We start from the raw sequence: 25,101 nt of genomic DNA on the forward strand, positions 1-25,101 counted from the left end.
GAACAACTTGTCAAAGACTTGAACATGGAAAAAGGGAAGTACTGAGTGTCTCTTCAGTTAAGTGTTGGGTGTTGTTGAGCTGGCCATCTGGGGCTGTTAGATTTCGCAAAGGTATGTAGCTTTGATCTTTGAGGACTTGCTTACATTACAGGTCTGTAGGGGGACAAATTAAACTATGGAAAGCTGAAAGTAATGCAAATGAATTTTGTCCAGATACAACTGTGTTATACTCTGTGAGAAGATAACCACAAATCGTATGTATTTTTTGTACTACAGGATATTAATATATAGGTTAATATTACAAAATTGGGCAATATTCTATAGGGCATTTATTATTGCCCAATAAGACATTAACTGGTTTTGCATCTATTAGCATTTTTTCAGAATTCCCATGCATATGTACATGTATGTGTGTACACACATACTACATGTATACACACATACATGTATGTGTTCTTCAAACTCTCCTTTGACCTAATATTAACCAGTTTCTTCATTAATCAGTTAAGTGTATCTGACATATGTTCATTTTGTATTTGCATGTTTTTAATGGTGTGGAAAACATTTCAATATAAATAATTATTTTCATTTTTTAATGTTTATTTCTGAGAGAGAGAGAGACAGCGTGAGCAGGGGAGGGTCAGAGAGAGAGGGAGATGCAGAATCTGAAACAAGCTCCAGGCTCTGAGGTAGCTGTCAGCACAGAGCCCGATGCGGGGCTTGAACCCACGAACTGCGAGATCATGACCTGAGCCAAAGTCGGAGGCTTAACCGACTGAGCCACCCAGGCGCCCCTCAATATAAAGAATTCTATCAATACATTGACTACAAAAATAATTTTTCCAATATATGGATAAGTTCCTTTCCAGAGCACTTTTTTTTTTTAATGTATTCATTTCTTCTGATTGCACCAGGAAGGAAGGAAACCTCAGGAAGGTGCTAACATATCTTGACCAACCCTAGTGTTTTCCGATGATTACCAATCGATCAAGGCCACTGATCTCTCCTTAAAAGGGAAGCGGTGGGCTCTCAGAAGACTGTCATTAGCAGCATCTGATGGGAAGCCCATGCAGAAGGTCACCCTTACAGACCCCAGAAGCTTCAGCTAGTAGAATTCTTTAACCATGTGCCTGGGTGATTCATTTTGTTAGAAACCCCTGCATTCTGCCCTTGAATTAAGACTTTCTGTTCTACATACAGGGTGGCTAAAAACAAAAACAAACACTTTGTTTATTTGTTTTAGAGAAATTCCATTCCAGAAGCCCTGGCTTAAATTCTGCCACCAGCTAGCTTTGTGATTTTTCCCTAAGTGCTGTATTTCCCTTCTATTTCTTTTTGTTTGAATAAGTATATAATTAGCTACCTCAGAGGACTTTGAAGAAAGTTTCTAGACACAAAACAGATAATGTCTAAATGTATGAGTAAATGAACTTTTAATCAAGTCCTTAATTAATTTATTACATTTTAATGACTACTCCTACCACGTCCTTCATCCCTGTCGAGATGAGCCACCAGAGGATGTCCATTGGACCATGATCCTCATAAGGGCTTGTACTTCTGACCCATTTCCCACTTTCCCAACTTGGGAAACCCTTCCCTTGGGCTTTTAATCATCACCGAAATGCCTTACTTTATTCAGTATGCCAACGTGCCATATTTTAGGGGTCAGGACACACTACCCTCAAATATGGCACCTTGGCATATTGAATATCTTAAGCTGAATGAGTTTGAGAAAATGGCAGAAACAGGAAATCACCCTGACCTCTCCTCTTCCCCTTCTTCCCTGAAGGCAGGAGCTACATGTCCCATGAGGAAGCTGTCCTTCCTGTATCAGGAGGAAGGAAGACATCCTTATCACCAGAGAGAGGGAATGTAGGGCCAACAAGCCTCTATAAACAGGTCCTATTACTTCACCATTTACTATCCTGAGCCCAAAACCCTTCATATTGTCAATTCTTCACCAATTTATTGTTTCCTTGTCTAAAAGGTATAAAAGTTTCCTGCTCTGGTCATTTCATTGACTTGTGAAGGCTCCCCTGTACATGTGGAAATTCAAAAGAATGTGCATGCTTTTCTCCTGTTCATGTGTTTTGTGTCAGTTTAATTTTTTTGTTAATGTTTATTTATTTTTGAAAGAGAGACAGATACAGTATGAGTAGGGGAGGGGCAGAGAGAGAGGGAGACACAGAATCTGAAGTTGGCTATAGGCTCTGAGCTGTCTGTACAGAGCCTGATGTGGACCTTGAACTCATGAACCCTGAGATCATGACCTGAGCATAAGTCAGATGCTTAACCGACTGAGCCACCCAGGCACCCCTGTGTCAGTTTAATTGTTGGACCCAGCCAGGGACCCAATGAGAGTAGAGGAGAATTTTTCCTCCTCCACTAATCAGGTCTGAACATTTCCTTCTTTTTCTTGCTCTTAGTGAAGTCTGGCTCTTAAAGAAACTACTTCCTCTGTGATCTTTTAGGTGATTGCTATTTTCTTGCCTATACTTTCCATACTGCCAGAAGTGGGGGAGAAGTTCCCTTTCCTTTTCATGGCCATTTCCAGATCATCTTTCTCTCTTCTCCCTAATATTTTCCATGTTTCGATACTCCTATTTTGAGATAATACCAGCCACTATCTCTGTAGATTATAATCATCTACAGATGCCCAAATCAATTCTTGTTATTCACTAAAGCATTAGCTTCTGACTCGTTGTCATTGTATGCAATATACTCCCATTTAAATTTTGGGATTTTTGAGTATACATATAGAGAATTCTTTTACCTCCCTACTGTAATTCCTTGATTTTTGATTCTCCAATGATTTTATCTTTTATCCTAGCTCAGGTCCTTACTGTGACCTATCAACATCTTTTAGATGGGTGGTTCTCACCTGTGGTTGCTCCGTAGAAGATCTTTAGGAACGTCTGGAGATGTTTCAGGGCTGTCACAGTTGGTAGGAACTATTGGCATTTTGTAGGTATGGATCAGGGATGTCGCTAAATATTGTGCAAAGTGCAGAACAGCCCTTTGCTAAAAAGAATTATCCAGCCCCAAATGTCACTAGTGTCAGTCTCAGTAAGATTTTGCCCAACAACCCTATCTAAAAATACAACCCAAATCACATTCCCTGAAACTGCATTCTTCCTTCCTTTGTCTAATTTACTCTACACCTTTCTTATTTAGTTTTTACTCTCTGTCTTCCTTTAAAAGAACGAAATCTCTGTGAGTGGGATAGTTTTTGTTCACTGCTCTATTCCCTTTGCTCAGAGTGCTTCACCCAAAGAAGACCACAATTATTATTTTTTAAAATAAACAGAACTCCTGGGTAATGTGTTGAGTCAGGAGAAGGCACACTTAAAGGATACGTTGCTTCTGTTTTTGCTAAGAATGATGAAAAGAAATGATAATTTGGTACCCTAAAAGCCAGAAGTTAACTTCTAATCTCTTTTGGTGATGATAAATATGTAGATGACGGAAGCATTTATATAATCATTCACTTTTGATATTGCAAGAATACACTCCTAATGATGAACTTTCTCAAAATCTGTGGATGTTTTGAGCTCAGATGCTGGGAGAAGAAGACCATCTCTATTTTTCTGGGGACACTACCCAAAATTTTCAAGCTGGGGATTCAAGGAGATGAACAGATCTGTGTCCCTTAAAATTTTTTACCTGCATGTCTAGAAATTCAGTCTAATATTTCGATCCATAATGTTTTCTTTTGGCTGTACACTGATATAGGAAGTAGGACAGCACATGCATGATGTCGATTTTACAGCTGAAGAAATTGGGACTCAAAAAGTAAAATGCGTTGTCTGAGACCCCATCGGTAGGCATGACAGCTAAGATTAGACCTTCCATTTGTTAATGCCTTCTTAACCTACTCCGGGCTCTTCCTATTCATCTTCCTGGTGATGGAACACCTAACGCTCACCCCTGTAAAATGAAGGATATGTTGAATTTTTCTCTGAGCTTACAGAAAGCAGGGTTATTTGATAGAAGTATTTTAATTGTAAAAATACCTCCAGGCTTTAAAGTAGTCTTTATAAGGTGGAGTAAAATATTTACTACTCTCTTGTCAGTTTTAAGTGTACATTTTTAATTATTGAGGAACATGGTTCAATCAAGCGTTCATAGCCAAGAACCAAAATGTTGAAAAGGTTGCCATGGGCTTATCATAAGCTCACAGATGGGAAATTCTGCAAAGGGCAAAGAAATGGGTTTGTAGATGAGGGTAAAAAAAAAAAAAAGTTGAAGAAAATCTAGACTGAATTCACTTAGGATGGAGGACCCTATTTATCTCTTCTACATCTTTAGAAATGTGAATCCCAAAATGTTAACTGTGAGATGTTACTATATGCTCATCAAGTAGGAGTAAGTGATAAATATTTGGAAAATGTTGTAGACATTGTAGCCTTGACTGAATGATTAAAAATTCCTATTAGCATAATTCTTTTTTTTAGCTTTCCTATTCACAAAATGTGAGTAATAATAGTACTGACTTCATGTTTGTCAGGGGATTACGTGGGTGGATCCATGCAAGGTGTCTAGCAGATTGAAAGTATTCAAAAAGTATTGACTACCTTTATTATGTAAAAACCTTTGAGAATTCTTACAATAAAGAAGGCCCTGTGAATGTGATTGATTCAGCACTTTCCAAACATAGCTAAACATAAGGATCAGTACCTACTAAAATAGCATAGAAGTTTGGAAAATGCTATTGTGAAAGACCCAGTGGATTCTAAGGACCAGAAGCATGAAAAGCAATATGGTAGCCTCTCCTGAATAAAATACTTAGGAAACTATTTATCAATATTAATATTCTTGCTTGAATACTTTTCCTTCTTTATTTTTGCCTGACAAATTCTTACTCCTCTCAGATGGAGAAATTGAAACCATGACCCAAATTCTCCATCCTTCCTGCATCCATACCCTTTAAAGCACTGATTTTTGCAACAATTCCCCTCAACAGTTGGATTCTATTCCTCATTTCTTGAATGAGCTGATCTTGTTAGGTTGGCTAGTAGAATGCTGGTGTTCCAAGACTATTCTTCAAAACACTCTACATGCTTTCTTCCTCTGCCTTTACCTAGTAGCCTAACCTATTGCATCCTAAGACCTATAGGGCAGAGCTCAGTCCTACTGGTCTAGCCCCCGACATGTAAGAAGCCTAGTCTGGAAGAGCCAGCCCAGCTGACCTCCAGGATACAACACCTATAGGAATGAATTCATCTGAGATAGCCAAGTAAGGCTCAGATCAAGAGGACCTCCCTTTGACCCATAACTTTGTAGGAATCATAATTGGTTATTTTAAGTCACAAATTATAGGGCTTGTTGCAAAGTGTTATTATAGAAATAGCTCCATGCTAATATACCATCTTTAAATTTGAGCCAAATGACCACATGTCCATGTCCTTTTCCCTCCTACATCACAACCTGCTTTTACCTCTCTACTCTCCCTCAACAACTGTGTTCACCTCTTTCATAGCACTTGTTTGATGGTACAATAACCTTTGATACAGAGAGTGTAAGCTTCGTGAAGGTTGAGTTGATGTTTTTTATTTATGAATTCTCACCTTGGAGTAGAGTCTCGTGTATAGAGACTAATAATGCCCAAGTAACTCTTTAATTTGTGTATATTCTTATGATTTTAAGGCTTGTGTTGTCTGAAAACCAGAGAATGGGTCATCTCATTAATGGAGCATATACTCTATGCAAGATCACTATTTTAAACAAAATGTTACTGGTCTTCATGATACATTATTTTATTTTATTTATTACTTTTATTATTTTATTAATTTTATTTTATTATTTTATTTTATATTTTGAAGTTTGAGAGAGAGGGAGCAAGTGTGTGAGAGCAGAGAGAGAAAAGAGAGAATCCCATGAGGGGCAGAGAGAGACAGACAAAGACAGAGAAAAGTGGGGCTCACCCGGGGCTTGTGTTTTATCTGAAGTGAGGCTTGAGCTCACCTGATGTGGGACTTGAACTCACAAACTGTGAGCTTATGACCCAAGTGAAGTCAAATGCTTAACAACTAAGCCACCCAAGCGCCCTGATATATTTTAAATATGTCTTTGCCCCATCATCTGACTACAATTCTTTTTTTCCTAAAATCATTTTATGTAAGTGGATATAGTAGACCTTAGTAGAGTATTTTTTAAGCTTTATGTATTAAGGATTAACCTTTATATTTGAAAAAGGAATTATTTCACTTATTTCAGGGTTGTAAGACTTTTTTTTTAACTTAAATAACTTAGAGCTAGTGATCAGAAAGATGACAACTGAGTACATCTGTAGCCCTGTTGTCACTTCACAATGTTTATGTAAGGAACACTCTAGGATATCTCTGCTCAGAAGCAGGACCAGCCAGAGAGAGCTAGAGATTTTTAGTCATTGAACTATTTTCTGAACATTGACTTTGTACCCAGTGAGCTTGATTGGGTTATCTCCTTTCAAAGGTAGTTTCTTGGTCAAAGTCATGTGTCCAGAGAATGGCTGACTCAGGATTACTATGTAGCCTGTGTTGATCTCACACACACATTTTGTTAACTGTCATGCATACTGCCTTTCTAAAATAAGGTAAAAGTGAACACTCATTAGCTGTTCACTAAGTACCATACAGTGTGCTAAGGACTTTACATGTATCTTTTTTCCCCCACTTAATCTTCACACTTTGGAAAAAATCTAAAATTCTATTATCATCCCTATATTATGAAGTAGAAACAGTAAGTATTTTGTCTGATATTAAGTGCTAACTGACAGAGGCAGGATTTGAACCCAGGCTTTGTTATCATGTAGTCAATCTAAATATACAGTTTTGAATAAATAAGTAACCCCTATCAAAATAAGTTTGATCAGATTCTAACATGTTGGCTTATAGAGAACAAACATTAGTCCAAAGTAGCTTAATCCACTCAGAATCCACTCCTAAGTAGACAAAATATTTTTTTATATAATACTTAAAAAAGATTTTGAACAGTTAATTACAGGCTCAAGCTGATAGGTTCCATTTTTATCAAAATGAGGTAGTTTTACCTGAATCTCTCTGCTGGCCACAACATTCTCCCAGCTGACCAACTCAGATTGGATTTGTTTGCTCTGTTAAAATAGTCCTAGGGACACCTAGGTGGCTCAGCCGGTTAAACATCCAATTTCAGCTCAGGTCATGATATCACAATTTGTGAGTTCAGGCCCGCATTGGGCTCTGTGCTGAGAGGTCAGAGCCTGGAGCCTGCTTCTGATTCTGTGTTTCCCTCTCTCTCTGCCCCTCCTCCACTCACTCTCTGTCTCTGTCTCTCAAAAATGAATAAATGTTAGCAAATTTTTAAAAAATAAAATAGTTCTAGGGGCATTGGGTGGCTCAGTTGGTTGAGCATCTGTCTTTTGATTTAAGCTCAGGTCCTAATCTCACAGTTCATGGGATCAAGCCCCGCTTCGAGATCTGTGCTGAGCATGGAGCCTGCTTCAGATTCTCTCTATCTGCCCCTCTTCTCTGCTTGTGCATTCTTTCTCTCTCTCTCTCTAAAAAAAAAAAAATGTAAATAAATAGGCAAGAAAATAAATAGGTCTGAAATTTTTGGCTTGGTTCTGTCTAATCTTACTGATTTACCTAGTTAATGAAAACCAATACTTCTACCAGTAACTTAAATATATTTTAATTAGCTTTAAAGCACTGGAAACACTCACAGCCACTTTGTGGATATTCCTGTCCATCCCTACTAGTCCTGTAAGATGATCTATGAAAAGAATGATGTGGTCCAAAATGTTTAGAAAATGTTGCATATACTCCTCTTTTAGAGATCCATCGTTTACATCAGCTCCATAATATACCTAATGGTTTTCAGAAATCTAGAGAACGTGGTTTCATTTAGTTTTTTCCAAACTTAAGAGGTGAGGGCCCAAAACCTGTTATCTTACTATGGAAATTGTATTTTGTTTAAAGGCAAATTTCAGGGGTGCCTGGGTGGCTCAGTCAAGTTAAGCATCTGACTTCGGCTCAGGTCATGATTTCCTGGTTTGTGGGCTCAAGCCCACACTGGGCTCTCTGCTGTCAGCACAGAGCCTGCTTGGGATCCTCTACCTGCCCCCCTGCCCTGCTCATGTGTGCTCTTTCTCTTTCATAGATAAATAAATATATGGTATCTGTCTTTCTCTAACTGACTTATTTTACTTAGCATAATACCCTCCAGTTCCATCCACATGGGAGGAAGGCAAACCAGAGAAGACTCTTAAATACAGAGAACAAACTGAAGGTTGATGGGGGGCAGTGGGGGAGAGGGGAAAGTGGGTGATGGGCATTGAGGAGGGCACTTGTTGGGATGAGCACTGGGGGTTGTATGGAAGCCAATGTGACAATAAATTATAGTAAATGAAAAAATAAACCCCAAAACATTTAAATATGAATTTTGGAACTTTTGGAATTTTGACCTTCTTTTAATTTATATCTATTTTAAATAGCTCAGAAACCATCTTTGAGTAGATCCTACTGTTTAAACTGGGTCTGGCTCTGACTAGCTCTAAGTAGTTATGATTAAATTTCTGGGAGTATTCAGCATTTTTAAAACAATTTAAACATATTCAGGAAAGCTGTATTTGAAATGTGCAACACTTTACTTATTTTTGTAACATTTTTTTCCTATGGAGAGGCAGAAAATTTCTATACTGTCTGTAAAAAAAAAAAAAATAACCCAAGCATTTTGAGGACTAAGGTGAATGAATGACACCCCAATTATGGTAGGGTTGAGATTCTCTCCTAGTTTGTAAAACTATAACCGAAGAGTACTTGTGTGTATGTGTGTGGTGGGTGGGTTGAGAAAGGTAGAAGATAATCTCATCTTTGTTTAAAAAATTTTTTTAAATGTTTTATTTATTTCTGAGAGAGAGAGAGAAAGAGAGAGAGAGAGAGAAAGACAGACAGACAGTGTGAGCAGGGGAGGGTCAGAGAAAGAGGGAGACACAGAAGCTGAAACAGGCTCCAGGCTCTGAGCTAGCTGTCAGCACAGAGACCAACGCAGGGCTCAAACCCACGAACTGTGAGGTTGTGACCTGAGCCAAAGTTGGTTGCTTAGCCTACTGAGCCACCCAGGCGGCCCTCATCTTTGTTTTCAGTAGCCTCATGGTGTCTCATTCTTGAGACCAGAAGGAGAAATTAGGTTCAGTATGTTAGCAGGTATTTGGAAATTGTCCTTGATGTGGAGGGGATTCTGTTCCTGCTAGAATGTGATAGGAGGTGTGTAGAGGGGTCCTCATTGGCATTTCAAATTTCCACTCATGGAGTATCCTAAAATGTCAATAAAAGACTCTTTATTCATAAATAACTGATATGCGGTAATTTACGTCTGTACATTGATCTCGAAAAGTCTGTCACCATCCAGGTTTTTTTTTTTTTTGCAAACTCTACATAAAACATCCAAACGGTCCATTTTGTTCAGTACAATATAACACAGCTGTTTGGCATTACCAAATATATATGTATATATATTTATAGATATGTACATGTGCTGAAAAAGAAGCCAGTGCAGCCTTTTCTAAGAAATCCATCCAAGTATTTACTGTACAACATTCAGAATTTACATTGATAATACAAGGCACAGAAAGTGTGGTATGAAGCCAAGGCCATGCTTTATTCAAACTCTCCTCTGGCTTGCTCCCTCCTTCAGCTTCATGTCAAATTAAGTGTCCACTTCTGTTTTTTTTTTTTTTTTTTGCTTTGAATACATCAAATAAAAGTTGAGAGTGGTATGGGTTTGAAATATGAATCACTTGAAACCCCGCCCCCCCCACGCACCTTCCCAAAATAAACAGGACAAAATGAAATCTGTTTTAAAGTTCTTCCATACAGAATGGTGGTAAACAATGACTCATATATTTTGAGTTTGGGTTAGAAGAAGAAGCCAATTATCCTCTAACTGCTTATATTTGCAATATTTCTAGGTCGACACATACTGTATTGTATGTACCAATTAGAAACAGTTGTGAAGAATGGGAAGTCTAAGATCTGTCTTGATTCCAATTTAGGAAAGGACAAACTTGTTTTCCTGACCAGAAAATTCCCATGCTGAAGTATTTTTTTCACCTTCTTGAGACCTGTTGAATGGGAAGGGTCTTCATAAGTTAGGCTGGACTGTAGAGAGTATTTCTGATTGAAATTTTTTAGCTAACTCTGATGACGCTTAGATAAAATTCTCTTGGTAAGGGGCGATCTTCCTTCAGACATCATCAGAGCTTGCTAATGAGGGATATTGGAATTATTAGATCTATTCCTGATTGTAATGTCTGTTTCAGTAATGGGGTTGATAAAGCAAGATATTCTGCTTACAAACTCCCTTATGACATTCTCTTCTAGTGATTCAATAGAAGCACAGTTCAATCTCTATCTTCCGTATCTGGGTAATTTTAAGGGACTTGTAGAATTTATCCAATTTTGGAATTTGTATGGACGTAACGCTTGCAATAGTGAAATACTCTTGGGAGGTTAATTAAGAAAGAGTTGAGGCAAAAGGACGTTTTTGTTGTAATTATGTCTTTTGTAAAAGTACTTGAGACACATTTCCACTCATGCAAAGAGTTACCTTATGAAATTTAGTGATCAATTTTATAATTCAAGGCTCTAACTTTTTGGAAAAGAGGATGTATCCTCTGCCCAACTTAATCTTCAAGGTGGAGGAGGACATTGTTAAGTTCAGGCCTAAACATGAAGCTTACTGCCTTTTTAATCTTTGGGTTCAGATGGAGGGTGGGCACGAAGATGTGCAGTTCACCGGCACTGTCTCAGGCCCACCTCGTGAGGACATTCCAAATCCATGATCTTCACAGCAAAAGGAAAAAAGCAAAGTAGCTGCTTCAAAAACCACAATTATTCTATGTGAGTTAAATTTCCTACTTCAGATCACAGTACTACACACTAGTGACTAACGGCCAGGTCTGATTTCCATCCCCTTTTATCTTTTGAAAAGACACAGCACACAAATAGCCATTTTGATTTTTGCTGGCGATCCTGGAGGGGGATGCAAGGAGTCCATGGTAGACGCTGGCTCTCCTAGAACTGCTTTTGCAAAAAACACCACATGCTGTCAATACAGCCAAACAGCTTTGTAACTGCAGCTTTTGAAAGAGTGTGGAAAGTAAGAACACAAAATATGTTACACGTCTAAGATTAGCAACGTTTTCACTTTGTGACATTTGACAAAATACATTTTTGCTTGTAGTTCAGGAAAATTCTATGCAGACAAAACAGTGGAAGCTGCGGAAAAGGTGGCCGTTCAGCTTTTGGCTAAAGCATCGATTTTTCAAATACAGTGCTATGGTAACTAACACTGAAGGGCTCAAAAAATTTCGTCACTATCTGTAGGACACCATTTTGCTCTCCCATTTGCTGTGGATGTGACCCCTAGTCCAGCCAATGGGAGGTACCAGGATTCAGAACTCTGCAATGTTTCATGAGGAAAAGTAATGGAAATGGGCCACATGGCGGGCCACAGAAGCATGTTTCTCAGCAACTTCAGGTTCCTGTGACTTTCACAGATCTGGAACAAAGACCTCTGAGAGAACTTCACCTTTGACACATCTGATAGTTACTCTTCCACACATTCGTGGAAGGACTAAGAAATCGCAGCAAAAATGGCAAAAAGGAAAAATACACACATTAAAAGATTTGTATAACAGTTGAAAGTCACAGATCAATTTGCCAGAAGTTTGGCAAGTGGAAAATACTATCTAAAACCAATTACAGATGGTCCCCAACTCATGGTGATTCAACCGACAGTCTGACTTTACGATGATATGAAGGTGATGGGCATTCAGTAGAACTGTACGAGAAACTCTGAGTTTGGATCTTCTCTCAGGCTAGCCATAAGCAGGAGGATACTCTCATGATATTGGGCATGGGCAGCCACAGGCACCCTCTGCCACACCATCACAGGGGTGAACAACCAATACACCAGTAACCATTCTGTTGTTCACTTTCAATACAGTATTCAGTTAATTACATGAGATTTTCAACACTTTACTATAAACTAGACGTTGTGTTAGATGATTTTTCCCCACTGTAGGCTAAGGCTAATGGAAGTGGTCTGAGCACATTTAAGTTAGGCTAGGCTAAGCTGTGGTGTTCGGCAGGTTAGGCATATTAAGTGTTTTGTTTTTTTTTTTGACTAAAAATATTTTCAACTTACGATAGGTTTATGGGGACATAACCCTTTCACAAGTTGAGGAAGATCTGTATACCATTTTAATATTCTGTCTTTGCTTATCAGTTGCAACATGGGGAGTTTTTGTCAAGGAAAATAGTTGCAATAAATCCAGAACTTTTTAATCCAAAGAGAACCCGGTTTTAGTCATCTGACTTAATAACCCCTCTCAAAGTCAACTGAAAGAAAAATGTAGGGACCATGGCAAAGGACAACACCTGCAGCTGGAGATAAAAATAATAAAAAGGGAGAAAAATTTCCCCTCTTTAAAGAGAATTGTGTCAATTCCTATTCATCTCTTACAAAAAGGCCAATAAAATTTTTGTGGAGTACATCTGAGTTTTATGAGACTTTCTGCACCAGCAAATGAAGTTTGCATTTAAATCCATAGAGTAAGCTTCCTTTTGGCTTAAAGGATTTTAATGTAAACCAGTAAGACTGCATAAGCAATGTTGTAAAAACTGTAAATTAACTTTATGATGCAGCAGTTGGGTGCAGCTGTGAAGTGTGCCATTTTGGTGGCATAATTTGAAGTCCTGTTTAAAGCATGACCGTTAGACTTAAATGCCTTTGAGGACTGACAGATTTGGCATTAAGCAGGATATTTTGTGAAGATTTTAAGGAACCTACCAGGTATCAAAGCCCACTTTTAATTTCTTGGTTCATTTTGCACTGTGACAATAACACGTCTAAGGTAAGCACTTGTACTGAGCAGTGCGTCTCTTTCTAGAGGGGTGTTTGTGTTGTGACAGGAAAATGTTAAAATAGAACAAGGGTTTAGGTCACAGTGAGTAACAAGGTCAAGCATCAGTCAAGTCTATCTGGATTTCAATTTCCACTCCTCCCTGACACAACTACCCTGCTCCGTGCCCCCTGCCACTGCTGTGTCTGTGAACGTCATGAACATGGGTTCTCTTTGGAGTTCTATTATGGAATACCATACAATCCTGACATGTGAGGGCCACAGAATTTCATACATTTCTGTAGAAATCCTAGGCAGAATTCTAGCAAAAATAAGAGAAAGGAAAAGAAGGAGCAGAATAGACTGACAGGTGGACTTGAACCTTAGGAAGAAGGTAAATCATGTTCATTTGGATCCTTAGTTACTCAATATGGTATGATGATCATGTGCATTTATAAAAACCCAGGCCAAAAAAACACACCCAAAAAAAGTCCATAGGAGGAAATTCTAGACATTGAGGGGTTGATGCTAATCTCTTTTCTTAAAATAATTTAGATTCTAGGGTAAACATTAAAATTTTTCATTAAAGATATAGAAAAATGTACCAGATCCAAAAAGAATCTGTGTGATTTATGGAATATAGAAAAAGCAATTATAAGGCCAATTAGAAGGGAAAAGAAACAAAAAGGAAGGATGGTTTTAAAACCATCCCTATTAATATCTCCAAGACAGAAGCTAACAAAAGTTCTCTATAATGTTTTCTATAAGTTATTATCCAACAGTGCAGAACCTTTCTGTATACTACCATGCTAATCAATGCTCTAGTTCATTTTTGGTGATGGACCATCTACTTCAACTTGTTGCTTTTTCAGAAATGATAGCAAGGGTGTCAGATGATTTACATTCTCATGCCTTCCCTCTATTGCTTTCCAGAAGGAATAAACAGGGAGAAGACATTAGCAAAAGAGTGTTTTTCTTATCTAGAGATGGCATTTTGAAAATATGCTCAGCAGTTCTAAGAGGATTTGCTTGTTCTATATAAGATGCCTTTGGTTCCTGATAAAAGCAAGATGCTTTTGGATTTCATGTAGCAAAGCCTTTCATCCAATACAGAGGACCATATATACCACACATTAGTCTGAGAAAATGGCTAACACATTTAAGAGTCTTTAATGTCTTACCCATGGTATAACAAATTCTACCTATCTCTAGTTCTTTTTCACTTTGGTGGAGATTTACAACATTTTTCTTTTTATGCGGGACTTATAAAAATGTTAAAAAAAATTGACCATATCCCACTGCCAAGTACTCCCCAATTCCCTGACTATATTTTATTCTAGTGAAGCTAACCTCTAAGTAGCTGACCAGCCCTGTGGTTGATCTAGGTCCTTGACCTTGCTTGTCCTGATTGCGGACAGCTAATTAAAACATCTACCAGAAGATGTGCAGAAATAGCTCCGTTCATCTTTAGTCTACCAGGACATCTTGTCAAAATGATTTAATAGTATAAAAGATGGAGTAAAATGTTAAGGTAGGGGTCACGAATTATCTGTGGACTTCAGTTTTCCACAATATCATTGCTTCTGTTTTTAAAAAAGAATCCTAAAGCAATAGTCCTATGTTAATGGTGTTGTAGTAAAAGCATACTTGGTGAGGCGGAGGATTCAGAGCTTGAAAGCTTCCTGTATGATGCATGTGGTTTCTGGGACACTATGGTTGACATATTCCTCAGGTCTACTGACTCATATCATTTAGACCAAAGACTATCTGCTAATTTTCCGAGAGGCCAAAGGAGGATGCCCTATAGCCCTATGGAGAGGTGTTGTGATAACATAGACCAAAAGACTAGAAAGTTTCAAGAACCTGGATTGAAATGTATAGCAGAACCCTTCAGCCCCTTAGAACAATATTGGGCCACTGGGTCAACACTTCCATTCTCCATCCTAGAATGACAGCTTCTCTAAGGCCTGTGGCATCTGAAGGTCATGTATTTCCTTGGGCTTGATTTGACCTCCCTTCCAAATCCACATAATAAGCCGTGTTCTAATAGCACTTTGCAATTTGAGTGGCTTATCTGGGAATAGAGGTGGTTCTGCTTTGTTGAGTTAGAAGACACAAATTTCCATATTGATAAGTTTAATTATGCTCTTTGAAACGGCTCCTATGTAATTGGTAAGGAAGGGGAAAGAAGAATGTGGGTAGATTTGTCTCTGGGAGAAAATGAAGGTGGTCATGGCAAGAACTAGTTTGTGGTTTAGCTTACCTTCTGGTCTTGTTTCCATTAAGTGGCTAGGATAAATGGGGAATTGGTGCTGGTGTGATGTACTCAGATTTTAAATTCTAAATGCCCTCCTCGACATTATTGAAGTCATACAAATAAATGGGTTGGCAACCCCGTTTCACTTCTAACAGCCAGCTTTACAATGATTGCTGACATCACAGATGTCAGTTGGTAGAAAACCCTGACAATCTGGTACCAGAATCAGCTGACCCTTTGGGGCACATCATTAAAACCTGTTTCAAAACATGCACTATTCAATCTCTGCCTTCCCAGCTGTATTGTAGCTCATCTTTTTCCACAGTTACTTTTCTCTGGCTGTGCCCTCACTTTCATCCTCACCACTCCAAATCTGAGAAAGTTCATAAAGTGTTAACCCGAGTGTGGATTCAGATGAGACAGTAGAGCCCTCTTATATTTAAGAGAGCTTGTACTTTTCCCTATTAGCATATTACACCTATATAAAATGCAGTTTCTTCAACCAGGGATTCTCACTGATTGTAAATGAAGGCTGAATTCCCCAAATGCCACTGGGCAGAAAGCTGCCTCTTTCCCATTTAAAGCAAATGTCCCGAAGCTGGCCGTCACTGTCTGAGCGATAGTGGACTAGAGTCCATTTTGCCTGCTGTAGTTGAAGTCGGCTTCATCGAGTTGGGATTCTGTAATGTTTGAGAGTCTCGTGTGTGTCCGCCCAATCTCTTCAAGGGCACAGGCCAGGGAGTCAAGATCACCATCGTGCTGATGACGGGCTTCCCACAGGTTCAAAATGACAGCAGATGGACTACTTTGTGTAGCAAAATAAGATAAATTCCTAGACAGATTTGAAGAAACAAAAAGAATAACAAAAATGAAAATAGAAATAAAGGAACAAAGAAAAATCACTATAAGGGGATTAAAAATGAATTGCAATGGATATTACTGCAACAGGAGCAGGGGGTCCCACTCTGGCAGGTCTGGAGGCACTGAACCTGAAAGCTCTACTGTGGAATGTGGCCAATGACCTTGTTGTTCTCCAGGTCCTCACCTTCCTGGAGTTATGTATGTGTAGGTTTCCTTCTCTACCACCTCCTTGAAAAGCTCTCTTTCATGAACTTATGCGATGACATAACTCGTTCCTATTTTTTCAAAATATTTGACCTCTTTTATCTCTCCTTTGGTAAATAGAGGACTGTCAAAGTTTTACCTTTGATTTTTTTTCTTCCCTTCCAAAGTGAGCTCATATACTAAGTGGAATAGTTATCAACTCTGGAGGTGCCAATTGAGACACTGTCCACTCAATCTTACAGGTAAACATGAGCTAGTTACAGATATCCAAATGGCCTTGGGATTGCTCGGATTAGATATCTCTCCACCTCTTCGAACTCAATGCATCAGAAATTGGTATCTTTCCATGGCTCCAAATTGGTCCCCTTTTAAGCTATAACAAGTAATTTAGTAATTACAGATGTACTTCTAATCTCTCACATTAGGACATTTATTTTTTACTTTTCTCTTTAAGTTGCTTTCTTTTTCACATAATGCATCAGCTCACCTTTCTTCTACATTCATGCTACATACATTTAAATGATGCTCTATCATTTTTTGCCTGAATCACAGCAAAATCCTTGTAGATCTTTATGTCTGTAAAGTTTATAGCCTGCATTCCATTTTTTTCCAATTATCAGGTATTACTCCTTGTTTTCGATGCCTTCCTCTAACTGGCCCCACCTAGACATGGCAATATATATTTTTAATTCATGCTTCCTTTGCCCTCTGAGCCATTAATGCTGGCTTAGGTAACACTTTGCTTCTTGCTTTGACTCAATTGATTCTCTCCATTTGAATATCCACTTCCTCTCTTTACTCTTTTTATCAAAATCCTACACCCCTGCAATGCTTGGTTCAATCCTCCTCTACTCTTTGCTCAAAATGCATTATTTCTTCTCTGAATTCTATCATCGTGCCTCAATTTTCATATGAACAAAGTGCTTATACATTTCACTTGAGTTTCACCTACCCAGCATGATTACAGATACTTAAAGAAAGAGGATCATAGCTGATAATCTTCTGATTCTGCAACAATCCTTGTCCTAATACTATGACAGGTGTTTATTCAATATCCATTGTCTGAGTAATTGATTGCTATGAACTTTTGTCAGGTGACACGAGATCTTCAATGAAAACAAATGGTAACCTTTTGGACAATGACTTTGCTATGATGAAGACTAAGACAACACAAAAGATTAAAGGTCACAGATTTTTGTGGGCACTTTTACAGCACAGGTAGAAATGTCACTTCTGGAGACATTCTGATAAGTTGAAAAGATTTTTGAGAGTCAACCACGAATCGCCTATTTTGAGGATAGCACTATTTTCCATCCCCACATTCAGCATATAATCAGAAAGTGGACTCCTGCAGCTAAGAGCACTTGGAAGAGAAGACCAGCTTTTAAGGGCACATTACCATTTACAAGCACCACACACACATCCGGTAATTTTGAGTGAATTTATTCAGAGGTCTTAAGGGACTGCTTAAAGCTAGTTGGTTGCCACGTGGCATAAATATCAAGGTTCTATATATACTTTCTACTATATCTGAATCCTTAATTGAAAAAGGGAGAAGGCTTTAAGCTAGAGAAGGCTAGCTTAATACTATTCTCTCTGGTTTCTTCTTCAAATATAGTTATTTATTTCTGCAGTGCTGGAAATGGCAAATAGTTGAAGTGATCCCAGTTCCTCTTATTTAAGAGCTTTGTTTTGAATAGTGTCCCTCCTACCTGGTCAGGGGCCGTGTTTGCAGAGAAAGCTGCTATATCTCAGGTCTGTAAGTAAATTGGTAGGCCCCTCCCAACATTCAGGCAGAACACGAACTGAAGGACTAGCTGAGAAGGAGGCAAACTGAGACTAGGTGTGAGTGAACCTCACACCAAAGTGCCAAAGTCATTGAAACCACAAGTCACACATCCTGCCTCAAGGACTTTAAGAGCTCCAGTCTCAGTAAATGTTCAGGGATTTTTGACATTTTAAGACCTGACAGGAAGACCTGGCTATAAAAATGCAATAATGAGATTTTGGGAGAGGTATACAGAATGTGTTTTGGAGGTCAGATGAATCTTTGCCCTAGCACAATATTAAAAATTTCCATGAATCCGTGGTGGGGGTGGGAGTGGGGAGGTGCTCTACCTGCCTAGATGAAGAGGGGCAGAGCTGGAGAATGACTCCTGCCAGCCATTTGGTTCTCAAAAGCCCTGTACATGTCCTGATTTGTAGGACAGGCACCCGGGGCTACAGGAAGCTAAGTGATCAAAAGAGGCAGAAATACAACTCTCACTTGGCACAGGTCTCTGAACATATTATAACAATTGAAATATGCTCTCCAAAGAATGGCTCAGATTTATTCTCTACACAAGCACCTTCATCCTAACACACACACATCTCAAATCCCACTAAATTTTAATAGATACATAAAGGATCATATCAGTCTTATTAAAAATGATTCAGATAGCTTTGTGATAAACAGACCTCCTATTAAATTACCTGTCTACACCAGGATCATTAGTATATAAAAGACCTTGAAGTCCCAGTGCAGTAGGCTATTCCTCAAACATAGGTGGGTTATTTTAACTATTTATATATATGCAAATGTACTGATTTTTGTTTTATTTTGAAAGTTGGTATACCATCCATCTACTGGGTTGTTTCCATACTGCCCTTGTGCAATTATTCTGATCCCAGTCTGTGTGACCCATTTCTCTTCATAATGGTGGTACATTTAGACACCAGCGGGTAAATATGCACACAATTCAGGAAATAATATTAACACTAGAGAACAGAATTCATAGCAACAGCTGGGCTTATGCAATTTTCTGAGTGTTTTGAAACCAGAGCATTTAGCAAAAGTAGTAAAGTGGCAGTCCTGAATTTAGGTGAATGCCTCAAAATAAAACTCAATGTTCTTTCTTTCTCTTTGAAAAATGTTTAAAGACATGAATGTTTATTGGGCTGGTCTCAGATGCTTCAAATTGTTACTTTTTTATGCTCTGAATTTTGGGTGATCTTTTGTTGTGGCCTTTTCCAATTTTGATAGACTGAGGTAATTTTGAAAAAAAAGTAAGATTTTGTGTGTGTTTGTGTGTGTGTGGCATCCTAGAGATGCCTGCATATAATGCAGGCAAGATTACTCTCTAAATTTTAGGAGTTTACTTCAGGATCTTTCTATGTCTTCAGGTCAATTCATTTGTCCTAAGCCTTGTAGATTTAATCACTTTATCTTTTCTGTTGTAACTCCCACTGAAAGAGTAGAGAGAAGCTATAAAAAACCCATGTTGCGACAGCCAGACAAGTTTATCCATGTAAGCTGATTGAGCAGTAATGGTTTATGAAATTTAATTTTGTTTTGTTGAGCTTATATGCCTACTATTTACCTGAGTTCCTGGGTGGGCAAGGGGAGGTTATTTTGTTACCATGACTAATTTCATCTTTCTGAGACTTTCCTGGTCCCATCCCTTATCCTCAGTTGGAACCCCATGCTTTATGTGGAAGCCAGGACAGAATTGGGAGCATGAATCTATCTTAGCAACTTCACTAGCTAGACACAGGCTGACCCATATTGATGTATATGGTCAAAAACCGAATTTTTACACAGAATCCCATTTTCAAAACACATCTTCAAACTAATAACCGTGTTAAATTAATAATGGAAATTAGGTTAAATTTGAGGATTTCTGGAAATGGTGACTTGTGCCTTCTGTTTTTTTTCTTTTGGGGGAGAATTAAGCGACCTTGCTAAAATTCTGCCCTCCAATATCTTTATATACTATTATAACAGGCTAGTTTTAGGAAAAGGAAAAGTGGGTAGGCATTCATTTGGTGTGAATTTAGAGATACCACCTTTTTTTAGTACTTGAAAGCAGCATTCAAATGCAAATGTCTTTGGGAATAGTAACCTCTAAATCTTCAATCAGTTAGCAAAGAGATAACAGTAATAGAGGGAGGTGAGGATCTGAGGCTCAATCTTAGCCCTGGGGAAATGCACTGAAGCACTAACAAGGGCAAACTGTACTCACACTGGAGTTGGCCTGGCTCAGTGTTCTGTCAGACTGAGTGTGGCCCTTTCATTCTGAATTACAGATAACAAACTTTTAGTCTCTCTGAATGGTGCTACCATGGGGCTGATCTACCTATCTATCTGCAAGCTGTGAGCTCTTCTTGTGACTGGATTTCTTACTGAAATATAGTTGGGGACCACATTAGAGCTACTGCCGCTTAAAGTCTTTAGCACAGAAGACACCTCATACCAGGAACATGCTGTAAATGCACTGAGAGCTTAGGATTTCACCCAAAACCTTTAAGCAGAAGGGGGCAAATGCACCTGTAACAAGAGGGCACCAAACATGTTTATAGTCTACAAACTTGCCATTTACATCTAAGTCAACTTACAGTTTTTAGCTTTTAAAAAGCATATTTTAAAATATTGGGGGTGCCTGGGTGGCTCAGTCGGTTAAACACTCAGTACTTGGTTTTGGCTCAGGTCATGATCTCAGGGTTAATGTGTTCGGGTCCCACGTTGGACTCCATATTGACTGGTGTGGAGTCTGCCTGGGATTCTCTCTCTCTCCCTTTTTCCCACACCCTCTTTCCCCTGCTCACTCTCTCTCTCTCTCTCTCAAAAGAAATACATAAACTTAAAAAAAATCCTTTAAAAATTTATCTTCTTTCTAAATGGACTTGTAGTGTAAAAATAAGTTGAGCTGCCTATAATAAATAGGGAACCATCATTACAGGAACAGCACATAATCCTATTGCTAGTGCCAAATAGGGAATTGAAACACAGTCCTAATGAAAAAATATTAATAACCATGTTATCATCCTAATTGTCTCATTTAATGAAAGCCTCTTATGTGACCAAAACCAACCCTCCATATGGCTCTTCCAATGCAAATAGCAAAGCCATTCACACTGAACAGCAGTAATTGGGCACCACACAAGAGTTTGTCTCATCCATCAGGCTCTCATCCCCCAACTTCAACCTCAGTGGGTGCTCCACACACAGCAAAGCAGCCTTCAGGATAAAGAAAGTGAGTGTTTCCTTTTCTAGAGAATAAGTAAAAGATGTACGCCATGATGCAATCCCTGTCTTATTGCCCCCTGTGCCTTGAAATGAAGGGAAGATGCCAAGAGGAACCTATGAGGATAGGATACAGGAAATAAATAATAAAAAAAAGAGGGCCACTTGGGTGGCTCAGTTGTTTGAGCATCCAACTGCAGCTTGGGTCACGATCTCATGGTTTGTGGGTTCGAGCCCCGCGTCAGGCTCTGTGCTGACGGCTAGCTCGGAGCCTGGAGCTTGCTTCAGATTCTGTGTCTCCCTCTCTCTCTGACCCTCCCCTGCTCATGTTGTCTCTATCTCTCTCTCAAAAAAAAAAAAGGAAAACAAAAAACCCAACATGCTGAGTTCCACTCTGTCTTGTCCTAAGACTGGTGCATCAATTCTTTTAGGTCCATTAATTTGATGATGAATTCTGAAATTCTTCTTGAGTTTTCCTTCTGCCTGTTGGGTGACCTGGTTCTTGAAGGGAAATGGCGAGTGTTTTTCCTTCTTGGCCAAACATTTAACAGCCTGGAGCTCTCAGGGCTACCTATGAGCTGCCGAAGGAGAACCAGGCCAGTTGTAGACCCTGGTTTTGATTCTCCAGTTTCATTCCTGACAGGATTAAATTGTCTATGACAATGTGTCATGTTTGGAACTGAAAGGCAATGAAACCTACCAAATCAAATTTCTAGTTTTCTTTAAATTGGGATATATCAAGGAAAAATAGGTCTCATTTAAACTGATTTTCCCCACTTGATAACCCTGAGCCATTTTGCTCATCCTGAGGGTGAAGGAGAATGACCACCATTTGTTTCAAGAGACAAGACCACTGCACTAATGCTGGATGAGGGAAGAGTAAAATATTTGCGCTTCTCTCTTGTAATACTCAATACCTGTTTCAATGAAGCCTCACAAATCATTGAAAAGAAACAGTTAATCCCTTAAAGGATGCTCTAATGAACTGGGTTAAAATTCTTCCTATAATTTAATTTTCGCAAATGATGAAAACATCCTCTTCCGGCATACTGATGTTGCCACTTTTTCAGTACTGTTTGAGACCACTCTTATGAAGTGGACTAATTAGGCTAAAAGGGGCCTTGGCATGCCCATCTTTTCTGAAAACTCTACTAGCCTAAAGGAGGAGAGCCTGTTCCTTCAGAAGCCAGCCCAAACTCACCCTTTGCCTAGAAGGAATGCAGTGCTCTTAGCACCAACTCCTGGGGCTAGAGGGAGCAGGGCTTTGGTTCTCTCTGAGGAACATAAGAATCTTCTTTTCCATATCACCTTTAGGATGAACACCTGTCACCTATAAACCATATACAGCTTGTTCATGGCTATACTGGTCCCAGACTGTTTCAGCTTCACATTAGTGGGCAGCTTCATGAGTCATTGATCTCAGTGGAATGAAGCCCAAACATCTACCACTTTGCTGTGTTGGGTCCTTCTGGCTTCACTGTAAGGGCTCTTCACATTTCAGACCCTGAATAAGTGTCCCGGGCCAGAAACCGAAAAATCTGATTTGGGCCCACCATATTTTGCCTCTAAGGACCTGTGTAATGCTATTCCCCTATGTATTAACTTGCCTTGGAAGAGTCCTACAGGTCATTTTTTGGAAATGACAGTTGCCCATCATTTGTTTTTATTTTATTTTATTTATTTTTTTTTTGAGAGAGAGAGAGAGAGAGAATGTGCATGCAGGGGAGGGGCAGAGGGAGAGGGAGACAGAATTTAAGCAGTCTCCATGCTCAGTGCAGAACCCAATGCTGGGCTCGATCTCACGACTATGAGTGGATATCAAGAGGTGGGTGCTTAATTAACTGACTGAGCTACCCAGGTGCCACTCACATCATTTTTTTTTTTATTACGAGAAGGCGAAGGTGTGTTTTCTAGCCTCTAGCCCGCAGAACCAAGAAAGCTGAGTTTGGTTTCATCAAGGTAAATCCCAAACCACAGGAATGGGAACATCTAGTCTCAGTGGTCACTACGTGGTCATCCTCAGTGGCCTGCCTGTGGATTTTGTTCTCCTCTTCTTCCCTCACCCCAAGAGGGAGCTGGTACTGCAATCGCTCTACTTCTAGTGAATTCTCAACAGTTATTCTGAGTTAGATCAGTAAGCTGCCTTGCGACCTTCCTCTGTCCTTTTCCACTGCCCTCTGGCCATTTCACTGTTCCTGTGCATCCAATTAAGAGGGTGGACATAGGAATAAAAGGAGATGACCTCAATATGAGAAGATCCTGTTTCTCATTAGATGTTCTGGTGGAAAAACTAGTTATATAGTATGGCTTATCAGCCATGAGGTTTGAGAAATTTCATTTGCTCACCATTGCTACACCATTACCCATGAACGTTAACATTCCAAGTGAACTATTTTAACCTCTGAACAATAAGAAATATGTTTTAGTTGGTCCTTGAACAACATGAGGAGTTAGGTGCCTCCCACCCCACAGTTGAAAATCCAGTTTAACTTCTGACTCCCCTAAAACTCAACTACTAATAGCCTACTGTGGACAAGAAGCCTTACTGACATAAACAGTCAGTTAACACATACTTTATATGTTAATATGTGTTATAGACTATTCTTATAATGAAATAAGCTAGAGAAAAAAATGTTATTAAGAAAATTCTAAGGAAGAGAAAATACATTTACAGCACTAGACTGTATTTACTGAAAAAAAAAAATCATATATAAGCAGACCTGTGCAGTTCAAGGGTTCAACTGTGTTGTTCAAGACTCAATTGTGTACTATTATGGAAAATCATTAATAAGATGTAATTATGTGCTTCTCTCCATCTTGGCATCCTTTCTTCCATCTTGCCTGCATCCCCTCTGCTCATACTCTCGTGTCTCCTGCACTTTATCCAGCATCTGTTCCCATAGCAACACGGTCAAGCTGGCTCTGTTTTCACAAGAGTTTCTGGAATATGAAAATCATGAGGCCTTAAAGACCAATGATTTAATGGAAGAATTTCAGGTATTGCGGAAGAGCTGAGGGAAAAGGCAGGAATCCTCAATGTCAACTGTGTAAACTGTTTTCTTTTGAGATCAATTCTTCTTCCTATCATGTCTATTTGTTAGGAAGAAAGTTTTGGAGGTTAAGTATAGTTAGTATCCAATGAAGACGTTCATGTCATTCATTCAAGGAAGAATTCCTCCTAAGTAGACAGTACATCCTTGGTGGGTTTAACTGTAACTAAAAAAAAAAGGGGGGGGTTGTGACAGGGGCGGCTCAGTCGGTTGAGTATCTGATTTCGGTTCAGGTCATGATGCCATGGTTGGTGGGTCTGAGCCCCTCATTGGGCTTTGCACTGACAGTGTAGAGCCTGCTTCTGATTCTCTGTCTCCTTCTCTCTCTGCCCCTCCCCCACTCAGCATGCTCACGTGTGCTCTATGTCTAATAATGAACATTAAAAAAATTTTTTTAAAGTGTCATGATATACAAAGCACTATCAAAGTTTAAATATAGGAGGATACTTCTGGCTGAAGCAGTTAGTTTCTGATACTAATCTGTTCAGTCCTCAGTGATTCTGCCCACCATCTATTTCTGTTCACGTGACCAATTCTTTATTTCTCCACACAACCCACCTACCGATCCCAGGGGGCTAAGAGCACTGAGTGCAGGGTTACTGCAGCTGAACGTAGAGAACAAATGTGCCATCTCAGCTTTGAAATGCAGCAAGTATGGACTCTGAGTAATAGTCAAAGTTTGCTCACAGAATCTGTAATTGCAACTTTTATCTCTGACATTCTTTGCTCGGCTGTGTAGCTTATTTAGGGTGATCCTTATGCCAGGCAAGTCGCAAGGCCACCTGTGTTGCCGCCTCAAAGCATACACCACTGACATTTCTCCCATTCTTAGCGATTGCTAAGCCTTTTGCTTTATATTCCG

At 39.2% G+C, this 25,101-nt stretch overlaps 1 protein-coding gene across 1 annotated transcript in view; it reads right to left on the reverse strand.

The window, feature by feature from the left end:
• Window positions 1-14,016: 14,016 nt before the first annotated feature.
• The window catches only part of UNC5D (unc-5 netrin receptor D), a 236,217-nt gene continuing 225,132 nt past the window's right edge, over window positions 14,017-25,101 (reverse strand). The window contains exon 17 of the mRNA XM_077760653.1: window positions 14,017-15,954. Within this exon, the coding sequence (XP_077616779.1) occupies window positions 15,750-15,954 (205 nt within the window). The 3' untranslated portion in view covers window positions 14,017-15,749. The remainder of the gene's footprint in view (window positions 15,955-25,101) is intronic.

Source organism: Crocuta crocuta, unplaced genomic scaffold, assembly GCF_008692635.1.
Source record: "Crocuta crocuta isolate KB4526 unplaced genomic scaffold, BGI_CrCroc_1.0 scaffold546, whole genome shotgun sequence".
Taxonomy (NCBI): domain Eukaryota; kingdom Metazoa; phylum Chordata; class Mammalia; order Carnivora; family Hyaenidae; genus Crocuta; species Crocuta crocuta.